General features: G+C 37.4%; 1 protein-coding gene and 1 long non-coding RNA gene across 2 annotated transcripts; one reads left to right on the top strand and one right to left on the bottom strand.

Moving 5' to 3' along the window:
- Window positions 1–310: 310 nt before the first annotated feature.
- LOC308689467 lies at window positions 311–9965 on the bottom strand. The gene is made up of 5 exons (XR_014030007.1): window positions 9911–9965; window positions 6380–6525; window positions 6014–6171; window positions 5771–5804; window positions 311–371 (listed from the first exon to the last, which is right to left on the bottom strand). It is a non-coding gene; the product is annotated as an uncharacterized lncRNA (long non-coding RNA).
- Window positions 9966–10613: 648 nt separating this feature from the next.
- drd4-rs (dopamine receptor D4 related sequence) lies at window positions 10614–18842 on the top strand (the record flags this gene model as incomplete). Its single annotated transcript, XM_081363352.1, has 4 exons — window positions 10614–10850; window positions 13534–13646; window positions 15422–16125; window positions 18640–18842. 4 exons carry the CDS (start codon window positions 10614–10616, stop codon window positions 18840–18842), a joined length of 1257 nt encoding a protein of 418 aa, XP_081219478.1.
- Between the last annotated feature and the right edge of the window lie 4677 nt (window positions 18843–23519).

Genomic DNA, 23519 nt, shown 5'->3' with positions numbered 1-23519 from the left:
GGGTGCTTCTTCTGAACTTACTTAGAGATAAAACAGAGCTGAATCTAAATCCTGGTTAAAAGGGCAACCCACATTGTTGGATGCCAGGTCTGTAAATCCATTGAGATGCTGAGATCAAGCAGGAAAAGGTCAATCATATCTTGTACTTATATAGGCCACTTGGCTCCGTCTGGCACAAAGCCGACGGGGACGTAAATACCTGGCACTGAGAAACATTGAAGCTGGGGTATTTCTAAAATAATCTGACCATGGAGAAGAGAGTCTGATGTGAGTGTTTGAGTGTGATAGAGATAAGTTCACTCATTGAAGAGCCATCCAGGCAGATGGTCCCTAGATCACAGCAGGGGCCGCTTTCATGGAGTAAAGCAAGGCTTGGTCGTGACGAAAAAGAGGAAAGAGAGAAAAACGAGATGCGTTAAAGAAACAGAAGGAATTCATCAATATGATGATCCACTTAATTTTTTACTATATTGCTGTCTATGTTCAAAGACTTCCATTTATACTGTATTAGAAAAACTGCAAGCTTGATTTTCAATTCAATTCAATTCACATTTATTTGTATAGCGCTTTTTACAATACACATAATTTCAAAGCAGCTTTAAAGAAAATGTGTGTCTACATTACAATTAAGAGTGATGTTATCAATTTTTAGACAACATAGGCAACATGCCCCCCAAAAAGTCTTTTTATAAGCTATTAAAATATTATCTAGATTATCATCAAATGAATTAATAACCAAAAGCCACTATGATCCAGAGCCCTCTGTTCCTCAGACTGATTCCAACCCATATTATATCTAATCTGCTTCTGCCATCGGAATAATTATGTCACTTTAAAATTGCTTTGTCCCATAATTTCTTTTCTTTTTCTCCATCTCAGACCTTCTAATTGACAGTCCGAGGGCGGCGTTTATTAGAGTGTGACCTCACATTAATCGTAGCTGTGCTGGGTCCACCGAACCATTGAGTTTATTCACAGCTCTAATGATATTTCACCATGTGGGTGCCTACAAAATGTTCCTAACTGGAATAGAGGAGATCTCTGTTTACTTTTGTAAAAAGGTTCACAAAATATAAAGTGTGGGTTATCTCCGTAATGCCACACCCTTCACACACACAGCACAGCAAAACCTATTTTGAATTGTTCAGAATTGTTTGGTTGTGTGTTGAATGCTAATTGGCTAAACAAGACTTAAAACATGAAAATCAATGACCAAGATCTCACAGCAGGGCAATTGTCATGAGGCACATGTAGTGGATGAAGTACATTTGACAGTTTTTGTTCATATATCTGTCAGCTTGAAATGAATTGAAGCTGAAATCTTATCAGGATCTGTTTTAGGATGACGCCATTTGACAACTTTTATCGATTACATCAGAAGCATGTTCAATTAACCCATGACATTTCACAGTGATTAGCTCATTATTAGCTTAATGCATGGACTCACATACACATATCAGTTTGTGGGAAATAAAGTACCAGTGTTAGCACAGCTGAGAAAAATAAAACATTTCCATGTAAGAGAAAGACGTCCAGGATTTCATGTGCCACCCGCTAATGCTAATGCTGCTATATGTATATAATACCTAATCTTTCATTTTTCATTTCAATGGCCTCAGTGCTAGAATTAGGCTGGTAAGCATGGCCCTAGCTGGAATGCCATATCTACACCATTAAGGTGTGGTCACATAAGCCAAATTTTGGATAAAATTTTGAGGACAAAAAATGTCCATTGTTCAATAGTGTAGCAATGCATGGAGCACAGCTCACACAGAAGTCATTTTAAAACCAAGCAGCTTGGCTGTTGTTTAACATGGCAAATCGACAAGACCAGCAAAATCTGTGTGGGAAAATGTTTCGCCCTTGCGTGGAACTTAAATTTCCCAAACTTTATTGGGATATAGGGCCCTATCTTGCACCCAGCGCAATTGACTTTGTACACCGACGCATGTATCATTCCTATTTTTCACCCGCGCAAAGCGCGCTTTTCCCTCCACAGAAGCACGTCGCTAAACTAGGGAATGAACTTGCGCTCCCTGGGCGGTTCAGCGCAAAAAAGGAGGTGTGTTCCGGCGCAAACGTTCCTTCATGCTATTTTGCAGGTTTAGAAAACAATTGCGCCACTAACCAGGAAAAACTAGTTTAAAGTCAGTGGCGCGTTGCGCATGTTATTCATATGCTATTTTAAGGGCGCATGCTTGGCCATAATCAATGTAGCGTGTGCACAACGTGCACTTTGATTCTCTCATCTACACAGAAGCAGCAGTTTTCATTTTTGCAAATCATACATTATTACGATAGATAGATAGATAGATAGATAGATAGATAGATAGATAGATAGATAGATAGATAGATAGATAGATAGATAGATAGATAGACAATTTATTATAAAAGTATACATCTAGCTTACACATTTACCCAAATTATCATACGCCTTTTTAACCGAAGTTAATTTGGGTGGGTTTCTCCATCCCCAACGTCCCTGACGAGAGCGTTGCTTTCCTTGGCTGTGAACCGCTCCTGGCGCGCGCCTGGCAAATCCGCCGTTACAATAGCAATCCACTTTAGAACAAGCGCGTCTGCTCTTAAAGGGAATGTGAGATGACGCTCTGATTGGTTTATTTCACGTTACGCCCAAACCACACCTATGAATAATGAAGCTACTTCAGACCAACCCATTTTAGATTTGCGCCTTTTATCATTTATCCCGCCGGGAAAATAGCAACAGCGCCAAGACCCGCCCACAAAGTTACTTGCGCTTTGCGCTTTGACACTTGCGTTTCAGTTTGTTAAAATAGGGCCCATAATATGGGGCGCCGTTTGTAAAGCGGCTCACGCTGAAAATAACAGCAACATTTTGTCACATTTAGCTTCAAACAATGTTTAAAAAACTGGTATGAATTTTTGACGGTCACTTTTTACCACATTTACAACAATATTTGTCAACTTAGAGATATTTTAAATAGTTAAATCTAAATATTAAATGTTACACCTAAATGTTAAATGTTAAATCTAAATGCTAAATCTAAATCTAAATGTTAAATCTAAATCTAAATGTTAAATATAAATCTAAATGTTAAATATAAATATTAAATCTAAATCTAAATGTTAAATCTAAATGTTAAATCTAAATCTAAATGTTAAATCTAAATGTTAAATCTAAATCTAAATCTAAATGTTGAATCTAAATCTTAATGTTAAATCTAAATGTTAAATCTAAATCTAAATCTAAATGTTGAATCTAAATCTAAATGTTAAATCTAAATCTAAATGTTGAATCTAAATGTTTGGGGTGAAACTAAATATTTAACTAATATGCAAATTCAAAATGCCGGTAACAGGAAGTGCCAAAATAAAAGCTCGAGGTGGTCAGTGTGTGTTTATAGCATGGTTTATAGCAGGGGTCACCAAACTAAGGCCCGCGGGCCGACTCAGGCCCGCCACCCCCCTTTGACTGGCCCCCCAGCCCCTCTGCCCCCCACTACTTGAACCGGCCCTATGAGGCAATCCCATAGACTGTAAAAAATAGGGCAATCCCCAAAAGTCGTCATGGACGGTACGTCATGGTACGGGCGTCACAGTTTGGTGCATACATTTACACGGAGAATACATGGTATAAAAATAAATAAAACTTGCGTGCAATTTAATTAATGTAATGCGGAACTACTGTAAGATACGCGGATTCTTAGGGACACTTAATCTGTAGCTCCGCCTTAGCTCTGAAGCTCTGAAGCAGACTGCGATGTAAAGATTGCAATGCTGGAATATGTTGAGAGAGAGGTGCGGCCGCGATCGAACAGTGGAAACATAAAAACATACTCCGTCATTTAGTTTATGCAGGACATCATTCAAACTGCAAAGTGTTTAAGTTACTGTTAATTACATTTTTAAGGAAAACAAATATATTATTCTGAAATGTAGCAGATTAATTTTCAATTAATTCAGGTACAATTACCAAACATATCAAGGTATTTTTATTAATTGAATTAATGAACTAATTATATAAAACTATTGTCAGTGCACTACAAATAAACTGGTTCTATGCCTTTACTTTATTAATAAAACTTACTTAAAAAAATATTTTTCTTTTGGTGGTCCAACATGCACAAGCCTTCTGCATTTTTGTTTTGCTTTTCCCTTCATTGTACCCAACCGTGATGTCTGAACCGAGGTATTAACCGAACCGTGACTTCTGTGTACCGTTCCACCCCTAAAAGAGAGTGCAGAGTTTTCAAAGAACAGTGGACCAACGATTATTTGTGAAGAATAACTTTAAATAATACAAAGTGTGAAGACTCGATTACAACTTTTGCAAACCACTAGTAAAGATAAATAAATATGTGCCAGGAATCAAGTGTTGATATAGTAGTGTGGATATAGTAGTGGGGATGGCTGTGCCAGGCTAGTAATCTCTACTACACAATGAGGCCTGCTGGTGGTCATTTTGGTCTGGGTCATACAATTCTATGTTATTTAGCTGACCCGGCCCCGGCCCCCCATCACAGTCAGGAACGATAATGTGGCCCCCAGAGAAAAAAGTTTGGTGACCCCTGGTTTATAGTGTCAAATAACGAATAAAAACCATCTCATCCGAGGAAATGGACTCTTGGACATAGATTATCGTGATAATAACTAGGCCTACCTAAAATAATAAACACGTTTGGAGAAACTGTATTTGAAGAGTAGGCTAGTGTCACTTTTATGAAAAGTGCGGGACTTATGACCTGTAGCCATAATAGCCAGCCACTAGGGGGCTCACTTTGACTGAATGTCATGTCATCACTCTGTCATCACATACTCTACAGTTTCTCCAAACGTGTTTATTATTTTAGGTAGTTATTATCGTTATATTATAGTTATTATTATGAGATGGTTTTTATTCGTTATTTGACACTATAAACCATGCTATAAACACACACTGACCACCTCGAGCTTTTATTTTGGCACTTCCGGCATTTTGAATTTGCATATTAGTTAAATATTTAGTTTCACCCAAAACATTTAGATTCAACATTTAGATTTAGATTTAGATTTAACATTTAGATTTAACATTTAGATTTAATATTTAGATTTAACATTTAGATTTAGATTTAACATTTAACATTTAGATTTAACATTTAGATTTAGATTTAACATTTAACATTTAGATTTAACATTTAGATTTAGATTTAATATTTAGATTTAACATTTAGATTTAGATTTAACATTTAGATTTAACATTTAGATTTAGATTTAATATTTAGATTTAACATTTAGATTTAACATTTAACATTTAGATTTAACATTTAGATTTAGATTTAACATTTAGATTTAGATTTAGCATTTAGATTTAATATTTAACATTTAGGTGTAACATTTAATATTTAGATTTAACTATTTAAAATATATCTAAGTTGACAAATATTGTTGTAAATGTGGTAAAAAGTGACCGTCAAAAATTCATACCAATTTTTTAAACATTGTTTGAAGTTAAATGTGACAAAATGTTGCTGTTATTTTCAGCGTGAGCTGCTTTACAAACGGCGCCCCATACCATAATGTGTGTTCATGTTTCATGGGGACTTTTCATAGACATAATGATTTTTATACTATACAAACTGTGTATTCCGTCCTCTAACCCTAAACCTACCTACTTTCTGCATTTTTACATTTTCAAAAAACAAGACTTAGTATGATTAATAAACTGTTTTCTTCCATGGGGATATTTTGTAGGGTTTACCAGGACACACACACATGCAGGCACACTAACAGTTTAAAAAATGTAGCCTACCTTATGACCTTATCCTCTTGTTTTCACACTTTTCCTTCACACAAAAAACACATACTTTAATACGCCATCCCTTCCCTTAACACAGATCATTGCCTCGACTCCCTCTGGAGCTTTTATTGTCGCGGTGAATATCTCCACATTTATCTCTCCTCTTTCTCCCTCAGTGTTTTTTTTTAGAGCCTCATGGCTATAAATCATCAAAAACACATCCAGCCACACAAAGGAAATGCCACAGGCCATCACCTGATCTGTTGCCTCTCAAGACGTCTCATGAATCAAACCATTTAAGGGTGAAAAACACTTTCCGTCAAGATTTTTCCTGAACCGTGACATAAAAAGATGACCAGCTCAAATAGAGATGCATTGACAGGTGAGATGCCTCAGGTTCACTGTCTTCTCTGCTGCAATTTAAAAAATAATTAAATCAATAAATGACACTTTATAAACCTTCAATAATAAGGCAACACTTATACTATGCAAACATTATTATTGGACTGAATGATCACAATGACAGTACAAAAGTTTTTGAACACCTACGAAAAGACTGGTGCTCTCTGATTAGCTTAGAAAAAATAACTATAATGAAGAGAGAGGAAAGGCAGTAATTACCTTGATCACTATTCATTGTTCCCGTTGGAAGAATGTAGCTGCTCTGAAATTCCTTGTCTATAATTAAAACCGGCTGCCATCGCTGGTGACGGAACCTTCTTGGAGGTGAGGCTGATATCTCAATAGACACTTTTAATTGAGCATAACTGAGAAACGGAAATCAGTAATGGTTCGGAAGTCCAAAACAATAGTAAGACAGAAATCAATGCAAAATATGGCCATAAATACATATTTCCCTAACAGAAAACATAACATAACATATATATATGAAGAGTTCAGATGCAAAAGCCTCTAAGTGCCATCTGAAATTTTCTTCTAGAATGATCATTTTTATCAAGCTCGTATATTTAAGTTCAGTAATTTCACTTTTATGGCAATGAAAATGACCTATTAATTGTAATTTAAGTGAAATTACTGAACTTAAATATACAAGCTTGAGAAAAATGATCATTCTAGAAGAAAATTTCAGATGGCACTTAGAGGCTTTTGCATCTGAACTCTTCATATATATATTATTATTATTTTTATTTATTTTTTTTTTAACAAAGGAGGACGTCCTTTGAATATCCCTTAATTTCATGTTAACAGGGTTGTACGCAAAGTGTGAGACAGAGCTAAATATTACCATTTTGATTATAAAAATAAGTTCATTCATTTATATAATCTACTTACTATAATGAATTAAATATCAATATTCTGTACAGACAGGATAGGATACAGAAATTTTATGTTTAAAACATGGTCGTTTTCATAATAGCATTATCTAACATGTAACATCTTAAACACAGAGTTTGCAATTCCAATGCTCTTATATTGTCATGGGAAATAGAAATGTACGGTTACACTTTATTTTAAGGTGTCATTGTTACAGTGTAATTATATATTTAAGTACTGAGTAATATTAATTAACTACATGTACTTACTCTAGGGTTAGGGTAGGATTAGGATTTGGTAGAGGGTTAGTTGCATGCAATTTTGCATAATTTACTGTTATTATTACTATGGTAAGTAACATATGTAACATTGGACACTGTAAAATAAAGTGTTACCAAATGTACATTGAATATATAACCTATAACATTTTTAAAAATGCTTAACTTATTTTGACGAGTTAAAGCAAATTTAAAAACATGTGGTCGTAATGTATTGATCATATAATTTTTTACATTGTACTGCGCTCTTGGAAAGTGCAGAACACGAACGTTCTCAGAAGGTCAGAGAATGTGAAGCCTCTAAATGGCGCTTCTGCTAAAGAGACTAATCTCAAATCATTCCACCTGTAATGAAACGACCTTTCTGCATGAACTTAATCCCAATAAAGTGTCTCATATTGGCCTCATATGTGGAAAATCAAACAGTTCATGCTTAAAGGTGGAACGTAATGAGATGCAACCTTCCGAGTCCTTCTGCTCTAGGGCGGACGTCAATGTGACATTGGCATTTTAAACTTTCTAATGAAATTATTTTAGGTCTCCTCTGGCAACAAGACAGATGGAAGCTATTTGTGCTTTGACGACTCTCGGGGAGAGACGTTCTGGGACAGGGATGAGATGGCTGTTGCAGGTTTTGATATCCGTGTGCCTTGTCTGAAACGTTCCGGTTCGACAGACTTACACCAGGGTGTGTTAGTGACTTTTTCTTCTTTCCCCTGCTGTTCCCATTACCCAGGGATGTCGTAGGATGACATTTACAGGCAGAACGCAAGGTACGAGAGGCATGAGGATAGATTACCAGATTGACAACTGCCAGTGGCACGCTGTGTTTGTTTACCTTTGTACTTTGGGAGAGATTAAAGAGTCATCACGCAGTGCTTTTTAGATTTCTGTTAATACCCGCACAATACGGGCTACACACATGCAGTGAGAAAACTTTGTGGCGCATGGACACAAACTAAACAGCATATTAATCTGACACTTCTACAAATCAACTGACAGTTAAAGCAAAACTTACTTTCAAATCATAAATGTGAATTTGAATTGAAATTGGCCACAACCCACAGCATGTTCACTCTCAGAAAAATTGGTACAAAAGCACTAGGATGGTACCCTTAAAAAGGTTCTAATATTTAGGTACTGATATGTACACTTTTGGTACCAATATGCACCTTTAAGGTATCAATATGCACTCTTTAGGTACAAAGGTGTACCTTTTGAAAGTGACAGGTTTTGTACCTTTTCTTATGAGAGTTTTGAATACAGTGATGGGAAGAGGAATTTCTGAAAAATTCTAAATCAAAATTCAAAAAGTTCAAAATTCAACACAATGACAAAACTTATGTTTCAAATCATAAATAATCACAAAAATAATTCTGACTAATAATGCCAATATAATAGTACAATTAATAATCATTAATTGATATGTAGAATTAAATTAAATTACAATTATAGAAGCTTGTTTTGCTCGCCATTGGGTGAAAAAGTCAGAATTGAGAGTTTTTCAATTGTGAGAGTCTCACAATTGTGACTTTATTTCTCAGAATAAAGCATTAAATAAAGCATCTTCCACCATTTCCCATAAAATTCAATTTTATTAAATATAAAATATGTATTTAGTAAATACATATTTTATATTTAATAAAATTCAATTTTATGGGAAATGGTGGAAGATGCTTTATTTATCCTATCAATAATAATCAGTATAATCGATTAATAGTCGATATAGCTTGTTTCCGCCACGGAATAACACAAAAGTGGGCTTTTTATCTTACAATTCTGATTTTTTTTCTTCTTCTTAAAATTGTGGTAATATCTCATAATTTACTACCTAGAGGTGGCATTTAAAAAATGTGTCATTTAATATAATCTAATATTTCTATAAATACCTCACACGTAATTCATACGTATAATAAATGTAATAATTTTAAAAACTACTGAATTTTTTACTTGAATTTCTTCCAGTTTCATTCATTTTAATTCTACTTCCTTGATTTCAAATTAAAATTACAAATAGGAATCATGTTTAGAGATTAAATTGGAATTTAAAAGGCGTTCTCAATTTAGTCCGCAATGGCACATAACCCCGCTAACTAGCTCTACTAGACCACTACAAGAAGAAGCAAGAAATGATCGACCTGAGAGGAGACTTCTCTAATTGAACATTTCTATTAGTTACCAAAGGGTGATGTGAACTGGAACGGTTTGATTGGGTTTTTATTTATGTACATGCTCACAAGTGCCTCCCGTCTTTATTGTGGTACACACACACACACACTGGAGGTTGTCATAGCAACCTTCACCTGTTGTTGCGAGAGGGGAGAATTTCAAACAGTCCGTTATCACAGAAGCAGAGCATCCTCTGATCCCATACGCAGCGTGTCTAACAGGGAATAAAGAAACCCAGAACTGACCCAAAAATTTAATTAATGATATATTATATGCCCTTGCAGCTCTTTGAATACTAATTCCAGAATGACACAATGATATAATCAGCTATTAAACCTGCAATTATAGGGACCAGACCAGAAAACGAGTTACTGTGACATACGATAACAACTACAGATCAGTTTTTAGCTTGTGCGTGAAACCACTCAACCTTGTGACAGCAAAATGTGAAGTCTTCACAGATCTTCTGTAGGGTGTCAAACTCCATCTTGCATTCCTTTTTAGCTTGATTATCACATCTACGTCATGTGCATTGCTGATGATACCTATATAAAGCATAAAAGAAAATTCAATTATCACATTTCTTCTCTTTCAACTCTTATCAGATCGCATGAATGAAGTGTTAATTCTTTCAACATGGCCCGTGTGTACCTTGACGGAGAGAATCGCCACTTCCAGAATGTGATTAGAACCCTCTCAGGCGCCAGACATGTCGACAAAATCTACAATCCCCAACAGACCTGTCTGTTCGTGACAGTTTCAAGGTAAGAACTTTGCCTAGAATGAAAACGAACAAGGCCAAGCAAACATCAGAATAAATTTACACCATAAAATTACAATTGTGTTTGCAAAAAGATGACAAATGGAGAGGGAGTGTGTAACTGTCGAAAAAAAAGAAGACATATGACAGCATCTCCAAGCACTCTGCATATAAATGACTGTGAAATGAGGGCGCTTGTACATATTTACGGCTTCATCTTGTCATAATTCCTCTCCTCGTAACATATGGGCAAGAACGCAAACGCGTATTAGCATACAATACACACACAAATTCCCATTCATCTCCACAAACAGTGTCAACTTTCCCTCTTACAGATGTTGAATCCGGGTTGGCAGCTGAACTTCGGGGCACCATGGCCAATGTGACACCCAGTATAGACCCAGCGGTGGCCCACGAGGGGTACAACTACTTCGCGTTGATATGCGGCGTGCCTCTCATCCTCATCATCATCTTGGGGAACATCCTAGTGTGCCTCAGTGTGTTCACTGAACGCTCCCTCAAAACCGCAACTAACTACTTCATCGTCAGTCTGGCCGTTGCCGACCTCCTGCTGGCCGTGCTGGTCCTCCCGCTCTACGTCTACTCTGAGGTGAGTGCCGATGACAGACGGTAGACGGTCTAAACCCCTCCTCTATATCTCAGACTACTGATTTACTGATGCTTGTGAACCTCACTCGCTCAAGGCAAATTGGGTGTTTCGGAGTGTATTGTCCCCCAATCATCTGTCCTTTTTTTTAATCAATGTTGAAAAGATTTCAGTAGAAGACACTGGTACATTAAGCACTGAGCATTCTGAGAACTTTCTGAGTCAGTCAGGTGATGTTGAACTTGTAACGATTGGTTGGTAAAGTGTCATTAGTGGACAAGCGGAAGGTTTAAGCTGAATAAGAATTAAATCAATAAATGAGTCACTCAAATATCTACATTGTACCAAAACCCAGACTTCTTCTCTAACTTAATTGAAACTGAAAACAAGCTGTTGAACTCGTGGACGTGAGCTCAGCAATGCTCAAACGAAGCCTACGGCTCTGGCGATGGTTCACAGATCATCTGTTGTAGTAGCGGCGTATGCTTTGTTTCACTTGAAACGGGCCTCGCAACAGAAGGGGCCTCCGCTTGCTCTTGAAAAGAAGCCCCACCCCCCACCATCACACAGCACACACGCCATGGTCGGAAATTAAAGAGATAGTTCACTTTGAAATTAAATTTTGGTATTTTAGCTTACCTCAAGGGCATCCAAGATGTAGGAGTCTTTGTTTCCGCAGTAGTTTCAATTTTGATATTTTTAGGTCAAACCATTCTTGTCTGTCAGTCATATAATGCAGGTCGATGGTCACTGTATCAAAACACAAGCACAGAGTCCAAATTAAACAATTCCCATCGTCCAAATTAAACAATTCCCCATCGTAAGTACACATTGATGGCCTAAGACACGAAACGAGCGGTATAATTTAATTTATTTAGTTTAATTTGGACGATGGGGAATTGTTTAATTTGGACTCTGTGCATGCTCTTTGAGACAGTGACCATAGACCTGCATTATACGACTGACAGACAAAAACGGTTTGACCTAAAAATATCAAAATTGAAACTACTGCGGAAAAAAAGACACCTACATCTTGGATGCCCTTGAGGTAAGCTAAAACATACCAAAATTAAATTTCAAAGTGAACTATCCCTTTAACTAGGGCTTGGGGCAAAAATGGCACCAAAATGAATAAAAGTGCTGTTTTCCCGAATATCAGCGTATTTTTTATATAGCTAAGTTTGCAAATGTGATATTGATTTTATACAACAAATTCAGGAAAGTTTATAGGCTATTAGGTAACTTACATTTTAGACACAATATTGTCTGTTTTCCCTCTATTTTGTCAACGAATGAATGAATGAATCCCCGTTTTTGAACAAAACGTTCTAATGAATGACTCGACGACTCACACAGGCTGAATCCGAAATCACGCCCTAAACCCTCAATCCCTATTCCCCACATTAGTGTCCACTAATACAGTTCACTTGAAGAACTGAATGAAAACGAGGGAGCGAATTCGAACGGTCGTTGAGTCTACATTGTCTGTACACTCGCTGTTGCGGTGCAATGTGGGATTGGATGAGTGCACTCAATAACGTCCACTTTGGTTTCGGACACCACTACAAATGGATGTTCCCTTGAATAATGCCCTAGGGTATAGGGGGCGAATGATTCAATGACTTCAGTTGTCTCCGACTGTTTCTTTGAAATGGGCTTCCGAATCGCAAAGGCCGCTTTTAAAATGTTTTTAGGTTTGAACTTACTGATTATCGGTAGATCTCATAAACTGCATCCTGTTTTACCTACTTAATTCATTGAGGAAAATAATGTATGCCATCATTTGAACATTTTCTTTGGAATATTTGTGCATCAATGAAATGTTCACAATAACCCAAGGAAAATGTATTAAGAAGTACAGGGTCAGTTTTCTTTTCATGCTAACTTTATGCCATACAGTGTACACTTTGTACTTCAAGAAAGGATTTCTAACGTCTGAGTTGCTGCCCTTGAAGTTTGTGTGTCTGTGAAGTGAATCTTGATGCAGTGAGTGATTTCCCTCAGAGACTTCTTCTCTTTATTGTATGGTTAGTGAGTGAATCAACAACGGATTTGGTTTATGCTTTGAATGAATTCAATTGCAGTCAATCAAGACCATAGAGTATCTTCTTCCATATGATCGTAATGACTAATGTGACCTTGAATCTGACTTTATAGAATAGCCCATTCAAAATTGTTGCCATGTTGAAAAATAATCTTGATTATAATATTCAAATTTTTATATTTAGTATTATAATTGAGTAGTGAGTATTGGTATTTATGTTGTGCATATATTTATTTATTTTATTCCTTTTTTATTGTATTATTATTTATAATAAAAATGACTGTAAATGTGAAGGATACTTTTAATCTATAGTCCCTGGACAGAATGTTATAATCACTCCAGAAATCTGAAATTGAAATGAAAAAAAAAAAAAAATTAAAATTGTGTTATAAACATGCAGGAAATAAAGAGAAAACTATGAATGTTCTTTAATATCCCACTGTATTTTGCGCTAATACTTAAAATAAATAAATAATAATAATAATTATATTTAAAACTAATTTAAGAAAATCACTTTTTGATTAAAAATTAATTATTTATTTTCCATTTAACCTGCATGCAGTTGACGCCCCTGACAGGTATGGATGAGTGTGTGTGTCTTACACTTCTCTGTCTGTGCTTGTGTGTGTGGCTGTGTTTTAGTTCCTGGGAGGAATTTGGACCCTGAGTATGTACATCTGTGATGCCCTAATGACTATGGACGTGATGCTCTGCACTGCTTCCATTCTGAATCTATGTGCAATTAGTGTGGACAGGTGAGAGACGCAGCCCACACACACTCACACACCTGCTCACGACCACTTTCTAAAAATAGCACAAACTTTGACTCGAACTTGCTTGAAATGAGACCCAGTCACTCGTCAGCATTACAAATGCATTGGCAGCATGTACGCAAGCTGCAGAAATGATAAAAATATATAGAATGAACAGGGTAAAAAATGATTTACAGTGTGTTCTGTTGGAATTGTATTTGTCAATAAATACAACAAATATAAAGAGTGCACATAAAAGAGTAATCTGCATATTATGGGTATAAATTGAACAAGTAAGTAACACTTTACTTTTTATCTTTCTACATGTCAGTTATGCTTTGACATTAAAAGTCGGAATTTTGAGACAAAATGTTGAAAATATGAGATAAAAAGTCATAAATGTGGCATAAAAAGTCGAGATAAAGTCAAAATTTTGACAAAAACAATTATGACAAAAAGTAAAAATTGAGATAAAAGTAATAATTATGACATAAAAAGATGTGATCATTCAAAAATTCTGACTTTTTCTGCTGTAGTTAAGACTTTATATCAGTTATGACTTAGTATCTTATAACTTTGACTGTTCTCTCATAATTATGACTTGGTATTGCAAAACTTCAACCTTTTATCTCTTAGTATCTCATAATTTTGACTTTTTATGTCACAATTGCGATTTACCAAAGCATGATTATTTTCTTATGTGGCAGAAATACCCACAACAACGCATAAAAGATTTTAACAAAAGAATAGTTTGTGCATTCAAATTATCTACTCATCTCTTGCAGTGGTCCCTAATGTTTCGGATGAATTTGTAATGATTTTTTAACATTCAGCTGGTCTGTTCTATGCCTCTCTGAGCGCTCACACACTGAATCTTAACTCGGTGGTTATGTGTGTTTGGGTGTCCAGGGATGCTAATGAAACCACTGAATTTCAAATGAATTTCATTACTTACACAGCGCATCAAGCATCACTGCTTCACATTAACAATATGAAACAACTTCAAGAGGTCCCAGACCAAGGCAAAACAGGGTCACTCCGTCTTTGACGCATAGGCTTCTAAAACAAAAGCGAGCTTGTCTCTGAAGATGAAAACAAAGGTTTAGGTCGAAAGGATGAATATGACTGAAAAGATGAATCAGATTTATGAGGTCTCATGCAATTTAAAATGATTGCACTAGAATCCTCCACTGTCTCAGCGGGATTTTGTGATTAACGAACAAGAACAAAAAACATGCTTTATGGAGCTGTCAATATGATTTTACGCATACAAATAAGCTTTTAGAAGCAAGCTAAAGTAACTGCGGTAAAAGCATACATATAACGGTAGAAAAGTAATGTCTGATTGAATGTTTTATCAATCTCGACTGACTCTGTGTGCAATATGAACATCAAAACACTTTATCTACAATCCTGTCTTAAAGGGAGAGTTCACCCAAAAATGAAACTACTGTTTTTGTTCATATAATGAACGTCAATGGGGACCAAAACAACGCTGGAAACTATATTCCAGTAAAGCCTGAAGTATTCTCTCCATTTCCTTGTTATGCATTACGTAATTTTCGTCATCAGCACAGTGCTCTGATGTCAACAATACATGCGCAAGAGATTTGAGTGTTTAAAACAAAGGTCTAGGTAGTGCATGGGCCAAATGAATCAATCTGCGCTCATGGAGTGTACTTTGAATGACTGGCTTTCTCAAATGTGCACTAGATGAAGTGGAACATGAAAAGCGAAGTATATCCGGGCCTTAAACCTTCTCTGCATCTCTATTGCAGGTACATTGCAGTGGTGGTCCCTCTGAAGTACAACAGGAACCAGTTTAGTGTTCGTCAGTTGGTCTTGATCACAGCGACCTGGGTGCTTTCCTTTGGAGTAGCCAGTCCTGTCATATTCGGCTTGAATCAGGTTCCCAACAGGAACCCTCACGTGTGTAAGCTGGAGGACAACCAGTTTGTGGTCTACTCCTCCATCTGCTCCTTCTTCGTCCCCTGCCCTGTCATGCTCCTCTTGTACTACTGGATGTTCAGGGGACTAAAGCGATGGAGCTCTGGTCGTAGCCGCTCGCACCTCCGCCGGCCACCCAGAGGGCGTAGGAGCCTGTCTTTGCGTCTGGGAGCAGCTCTACAGAAGGAGAAGGGGCGGGCGAGGGAGAAGGTGGTGTACCTCATGCCTGCAGGTCTCAGTCCGACATCTCTCACCACTACCCCAACTACTCCTGTCTCCTCAGCCAGTCCGGTTACCATTACCACAGACGAGCAGGCAGAAGGTCAGGTGCCGGCAGCAGAGAGTGACCCCATGACCACTCAGATGGACAGTGTTTCGGACGCAGAGAACCCTGAGCGGGCCACAGAGGATGAGAGCGGCAGGGAGAACGGTGTGGGGAAAAACCATCGGTCTCACGCGGGACGCCGCCACAGCAAGAGCAACAGGGTGAGCGGACGGGAGCGGAAGGCAATGAAGGTGCTGCCCGTGGTTGTGGGTGAGTATCAATTCAGATCAAACTTTTGTAAACAACTTCTCTACAATAGACCAAGAGATCATCATTTAAATATATATATTTAAATGATGATCTCTTTTATATATAATTAATAATATAAACATATTAACATATATTGACTAAAGCTTACATATTATTAAAAATATATTTATTTAAATGTAATATTAATTCTCAGAATATAATGGCTCAGGTTTAATGCAGGTTTTGTAGCCTAACCTATGTCATAGGTAGATTTTCATGACCTTTTTTTATTTGTCTCATGCACAATGGTACTGTATATTCTAGCTTTCAAATAAACACAACAAACTAAAATCATTTTAATATGCAAATTATATAATATAAATAATTATAATATACTGTTTAAAAATCTAAATGATATATTATTTAATATAAATAAATTGTCGTTACAGATAAAATGCAAATAAATAAATATAAATAATAATAAAAAATAGTAAAGAAATCTGAATAAATAATCATCTCTAAAATCTTTTTTATTGACCAAGGATATTTTGCTTAGGTGTTATTTCACCCTAAAATATAAATTCTGTAATTATTTACTCACCATTTAACCATTTACAGTTGTTCTACACCCAAAAAGATCATTTTAGCATATTTTTGGAATTGCCCTTGTGTCTGTAAACATTTTGGGGGCATCATGAACATTCTCCTAAACATCTCCACTTGTGTTCCATAAGTTCATATGATTTGAAATTAGACAGAGTAAATTATGACATATATTTTATTTTTTAGTGAATTATCCCTTTAAGACACCTTTAGACTGGGGTGTCCAAACTCGGTCCTGGAGGGCTAGCCTGGTAATACCAGACTCTGCTACTTCACTTTGCTTCGTAGACAGAGTCTGGAATGGCATAATAGAGAAGTGTTTTCTCTCTTGCTAGGGGGCGCTTGTCTGAAGTTTAAAATCATTCGTTACCCGTAAGCCAATCACATGACATTTGGTATGGCGTGTGTTATGCGCATGCTCAGCCGCATCTAACTTCCACTGTAAACACATGTATGATGCGAAAACAAAACCATCGAGCGTAATACCGGAGTAAACATGGCTGTGAACGACTTTTGCAGATTATGTGAAGTAAATCTACGCATCCACGGTACAATCAGCGTCTACGTCACGGCTCTCAGCCCGCCCTCTGTTCGTTGATTGGCCCGGCCGTCCGAAGGCCGATGGAAAACTGAAAGATAGGCTGCTATCTCAGACTGACTACAGAAGCGAAATGAAATTGAGCGGAAGTAGGAAGTCTGACGTAGTCAGGCTACTGGAGGGCCACTATTAAGCTCCAACTTGCCTCAACACACCTGCCTGGAAATGTCTACCATGTAAGACCTTGATTAGCTGGTTCATGTGTGTTTACCTGGGGTTGGAGCTGAACTTTGCGGGACAGTGGCCCTCCAGGAGCAGGATTGGGGTGCCTGTAAACACCTCCTGTGTTTACATCCTATTTTTCGGGTGAAGTCCAAAGTAGTCGATTGCCGAGTTCACGCGCATAGGTTTAGTTACCTATGATCACGCGCGTGAACTTGGCAATCGACTACTTTGGACTTCACCCGAAAACAGGATGTAAACACAGGTATTTGCGCTGGCTTAAATAACATCATTTTTATACATATCTTTTACATCTACTGCAGTCAGATTCACTCGTGTTCACTCTGAAGGAATCACTCACATTTTCTGTGCACTTGTAATGACACATCAAGGATGTTAAGAGGCTAAAAGCAGGTTTAGTACTTGCCCCATTGAAGTCAACAGGGTGCAAATTTTAAAAATAGAATAACTCGGTGTAGGCAACACCGATTTTTGTCATTGTTCTCTGTATTGACAGCACTCCAAATGTACAAAAAAATGAGCTCAATGTTAAAATTGACCGGAGTTCTCCTTTAACTAGAACAAATGCTGGTGAGCTGCTATGCTGGTCTTTTCAAACACTCAGAGTGCAGTTATAAATCAATGAACACAATGCGTGTTTGAATGTTCATTATGTGAAAAATATTTAATGAAGTCATGAATAAATGCACGGGCAGAAACAAACCCCATGTCAATTATGATGAGGACACTGCTAGAACGGCAAGCTCGGCAATGTATAAAAACTTTCTATGGCTTAATGTGACACCTGCTGCTCTTGGATTGTTAACATGACAATTGCTTTTCTAACAGAAGTCCTGTAAAATATAAAATATATAAGGCTGTTTCCAAGGCAATGAAAGCAGTGTGAAAGCAGTTTCTAATAGTTCACCATTGTTGTTCTCCTCACAACTTATACAGACTGAAAACGTAGTGTTAGATCAGCTTGCAGCAACACAGTAGTATACATGAAAAAATATAAAAGCAGAATAAAAAGGTAACTGACACCAAGGTGCCTAGAGAGAACAAAACAGACACATTGGGCAACTGTTGCTCTTTTTGCTGCCTGAAGCTTGTTTAATAATGTACCAATGTTAGAATATAAACTCCCAATTTCTAACTGATCTCCTCCCCAGGTGTTTTTCTGGCCTGCTGGACTCCTTTCTTTGTGGTCCATGTGACTAAGGCGCTGTGCGAGTCATGTGACATTGGGTCAACGCTGATCAGTGTGGTCACATGGCTTGGTTATGTGAACAGTGCCGTCAACCCTATCATCTACACTGCCTTCAACGTGGAGTTCAGGAACGTCTTTCAAAAACTGCTCTTCTGTCGCTCCTGAGACCGAACGCATTTTGTAGCGCAAGGCTAAATTCATGATGATATTAAATCACTCAAACAATGATAAAAAAAAACACCAGGATGATCTGAGGACAAGCGAATGAATGCTCAAAGGAAATTGAACATTACAATGGATTACCGAAAGGAACGAATGGACGCAGACTGGAATGTACTATTGGAATGTACCTGGAATGAGGAAAACTTCTGATGCCTTAGTTAACCGAACATTTTTGTTCTTGTAAAATGATTGCTTGAACACCACAGTAGATAACAGAATACTGTTGATTTCATAGCCCAGAGGCATAAAATATGTGAAAACGTCCACATTGAAAATAGCAGTCGTCTGTGTTTAAGTGATTGGTATCTGTGTTGATTTGATTATTTTTCAATGGATTTTCTTATCTTTTTATTTCTAAGGTTTTGTTTGTTTTGAAAATATATGCAGATTGGACACGCAGCTTTTTCATAATTTAAGCGAAAGTTGACACATTCAAATGTGTTCACAAGCTATGTTTGGAATGATATACTAGCATACTGCATACTGAGCAGTGTATTGCTTACTATTCTTAAAAATCGAATGCATTATGGAGCGCTTTATTTTGATGATCCCCTTTAGACATTCTATTGACTACAAGTAACGTTGCACCTACATGTCAACTAACTCTCATTAGAGTATTAGTTGAGTATTAGTAGACTGGTAGGGTTGGAATGTGGGGTTATAGAATAAGTTGACGTACTTGCAAAGTTACTTACAGTCAGTAAAATGTTGGGGGAGCATTAAATAAAGTAAAGCAGACAGTCTTCAAATATTCGAATGTAGGTGCAACATTACTTAGTCAATAGAATGTCCAACATGGACCATCAAAATAAAGTGTTACCACTTATTTTTTTAAGTTGCATTCTACATTGTTGACATAGTTTACTACAAGTACAATTCAGTTATCATCTCGTGTAGTTATTGTGCACATACATTTCAAGTAAATGTTAATGTATTCAAAGCACACAGTATGCATATATTATATTATAAAATACTACTATACTATAAACTAGAAATGTTGTCTACTAGAAGTATGGTAGTATGCTTATGATATTCTGAACACAGCCCTGGACTCTTAAATGTGCACATGGTGAGATTGTTTATTACGAATTTTTAAGCCCTGTAAAACCATGCAAACATAGCAGGTGAAAGAGTGGCCTGTTAATCAGAAATCTCATTTTCTTACCTAAATCACCTTTAAACTCTATAAGGTAGAACAAATGACGTTAAGGAGTTAATCATGTGGCTTCATACAAAGAGGAAAATGCGCCAGTTGTTGGGGTGTATATACATTTGCCAAAATCAGTGGATGCATTTATTTGCCTTCGTGCACACGGTCTGCCAATTTAGTTTTGTTGCAACTGTGCTCAACAGTGACTGATAATAAAACTGCATAGCATGGGGGGATTGTGGGTATTGTCCTCAGTGGATTATTGTAAATGTGCTTCAAAGAATCAGTCTAAAGAGACTTGTGGAATGAGTATTGCTGTTGTTGTACAGGATCATCAGTGCATCTGTCACATTGTATGTGTATTCCTGCTTAAATTGTACAAATACTATTGATATATATACTACTGTATAAAAGTTTGGGGTCAGTAAGATTTCTTTTTAAATTAAATGAATACTTTTATTCAGCAAGGACATTCAATTGATCAAAAGTGATAGTAAAGTCAATTATAAAGTTACAAAATAATTATAGTTCTATTTCAAATAAATGCTCATCAATCATCAATTTTCATCAAAGAATCCTGAGGAAAAAATGATTTGAACATTGCAAAATCAGCATATTAGACTGATTTCTGAAGGATCGTGTGACACTGACACTCTTCATTTTACAATATACTAATATATGAAGCACTTTTTAAAATTGCTGCAAAATGCTGTTTTTAGTTTTTACTATTTTTGATCAAATAAATGCAGCCCTTTAGAGCACGAGACTTTCAAAAATCATTCCGACCCCAACGTTTTTAACGATAGTGTATATATATATACAATCATTAAACGTTCTTCATAATAAATGTGAATTTCATAAGGCAGGAATTAAAATTGCAATCAAAAAATAATCATTTTAAGCGTCTCCACAATCCATGGAAACAGCCCTACTGCATGTTTACGATGATGATAACAATCACAGGATGACATTCTGAAAAGCCCTCCATAATTTTCACACCCTTTTGAGCTGAACACTGATTCATATCTATGAATCATAAATAGACTCGAGACTCCATGTATCCTGTGATGTACAAATCGGTGCCCCAAGGAGCTACAGGTGGTGATCTACATCTGTAATCATCAAATAAATAGCTCTTCAAAATGAAAATTCGTCATTATTTACTCACCCTAATGTTGTTCTAAACCCATATGGCATACAATGTCAGTTCACAGAGACCAGGGGCCCCAAAAATCACAAAATTATGATTTTTAAGGATGAGTAATGATTACAGAACTTTAATTTTGGGTGAACTGTTTCTTTATAGTTGTCTCGTTTGTCAGCAGGAATGAATATGGCACCATCCACAAGCAGATATACCATCAAATCATACAATTCCCCGCTCTAACCCTCCGTTAGACAAACTGTCTCTTTCTGTACCATATAAACACAGCTGTCAAAGCCCAAAAAACACAAGAAAAAGTAGAGGAAATGAGGGCAATTTGTGTTGCTATATAGCCTCACTTGACAGGAAATTCAGATCAAGAAGTCTTCATAACCTTGGGCTGTGAAGAAGGATGTTCTGAAAAGATCTCCAGCTGATATGATGAGTTCCTCGTGATATAAACATTCAGCTGGTATTCATTGTTTTTTAAAATCCCGCGGTGGGAATAAGCCCCATGCTGGTCTGTTTAACCAGGGCGGATGACTCTTCCATGCTTCATGCAGAAAGTGGGTGTCCACACTTTCAGCGGTACACAAAAATAGATTAAAAGGATTGTGTAAGCGCCGTGCAGACCCAGAAGTAACCACGGAAACAAGGCACAGCAAGGTGGAGCAGAGGCCATCCTGAAGGGCAGGTTGGGAGTCTTAGTGCCTGCCGTGCCTGAATTAAATGTCAAATAATCCGTTAATGAGAACTGGTAAATGAACTCGAAGTTTGCAAATGACGGTAATTCACCAGAACTGTGCAGGATTATGGGCATTATGAATGTTTGGAGTCACTGCTGCATTACAGAGAACCAAATTTAACATGTGAGTCAAACTCCACAGGTGGGTGTAATTTGACAACAAGTGACTGTGCCATTTAAAAACCACATTGGAGTTCTGTGATTTTTAGTTCATGTCTATTAGCTGTTAGGTAGTGTACTTCTAAAAAATCACTTTTAACAGAAAAAGTAGCTTTTTTTTGCATTCTTTTCTTTAGGAATAGCTAAGCAAAGTATTGGTTACTCATCCTGAACTACACAAATTGTTGTCCAATCAAATGCTTTCTGTGAGAATGCCCCTCCCCCTTATACCCTTAGGGGCCGTTCACACAGAACGCGTTTTTCCATTCCAGTCCGCTACTTTCACATTGTTTTTCTATTTAAACACAAGCTAGACGGACGAATAACCATTGCGCTCACGTCTTGCGTCTTTTTGCAGAGTCTCGCGCATGACACGGTGTTTTAAAAATGCAGCGCTCAAGTTAAAATCCGTTCAACCTATAAAAAACGTGTCTGGAGACCTTGGGCCCTATTTTAACAATCTGAAATGCAAGTATCAAGCGTGAAACGCAAGTAACTTTGTGGGCGCTGTTGCTATTATACCGGCGGGATAAATGACTCTTGCGCCCGACGCAAATCTAAAATGAGTTGGTCTGAAGTAGCTTCATTATTCATAGGTGTGGTTTGGGCGTAACTTGAAATAAACCAATCAGAGCGACATCTCACATTCCCTATAAGAGCAGGCGCGCTTGTTCCATGGCGGATTGCTATTATAACAGCGGATTTGCCAGGAGCGGTTCACAGCCGAGGAGACTGACGTTCTCGTCCGGGCCATAAACACAGAGAAGTTACATTGGATGGGGATGGGAGAAACCCACCCAAATTAGCTTTGGTTAAACAGGCGTATAAAAATTTGGGTAAATGTGTAAGCTAGATTTATGCCTACTTTTTCACATCTTCATGGACACAACAATGATTTCCCTCATGTGTTAGTATTTTTCCTTGTAATAATTTATGGTTTTCTAAAAATGAGAACTGCTGCATCTGTGTGTAGATGAGATAAGCAAAGTGTATGCGCGTTGTGCACACGTAACTGATTATTGCCAAGCATGCGCCCTTAAAATAGCATAACATGCTATAACATGCGCAACGCGCCACTGACTTTAGACTAGGTTTTTCCTGGTCAGTGGCGGAATTGTTTTCTAAACCTGCAAAATAGCACCAGGGAACGTTTGCGCCGGAACACGCCTCCTCTTTGCACTGAACCGCCCCCTGTGGAGCGCAAGTTAATTTCCAAGTTTACCGACGTGCGTCTGTGGAGGGAAAAGTCCGCTGTGCGCGGGTGCAAAATAGGAATGATACATGCGTCGGTGTACAAAGTCAGTTGCGCTGGGTGCAAGATAGGGCCCCTTGTGTTTTTCCCTCATTCCAGTGCCCGCGTTCTGTGTGAACGAGCCCATACACTGCATTCACACGGGGCGTCTGTGTCGACGTATGACGGCT

This window comes from Scardinius erythrophthalmus, assembly GCF_964197995.2.
Source record: "Scardinius erythrophthalmus genome assembly, chromosome: 4".
Lineage (NCBI taxonomy): Eukaryota > Metazoa > Chordata > Actinopteri > Cypriniformes > Leuciscidae > Scardinius > Scardinius erythrophthalmus.
The sequence above is the reverse complement of the archived record's forward strand: the minus strand, read 5'-3'. Positions and strand labels throughout refer to the sequence as shown.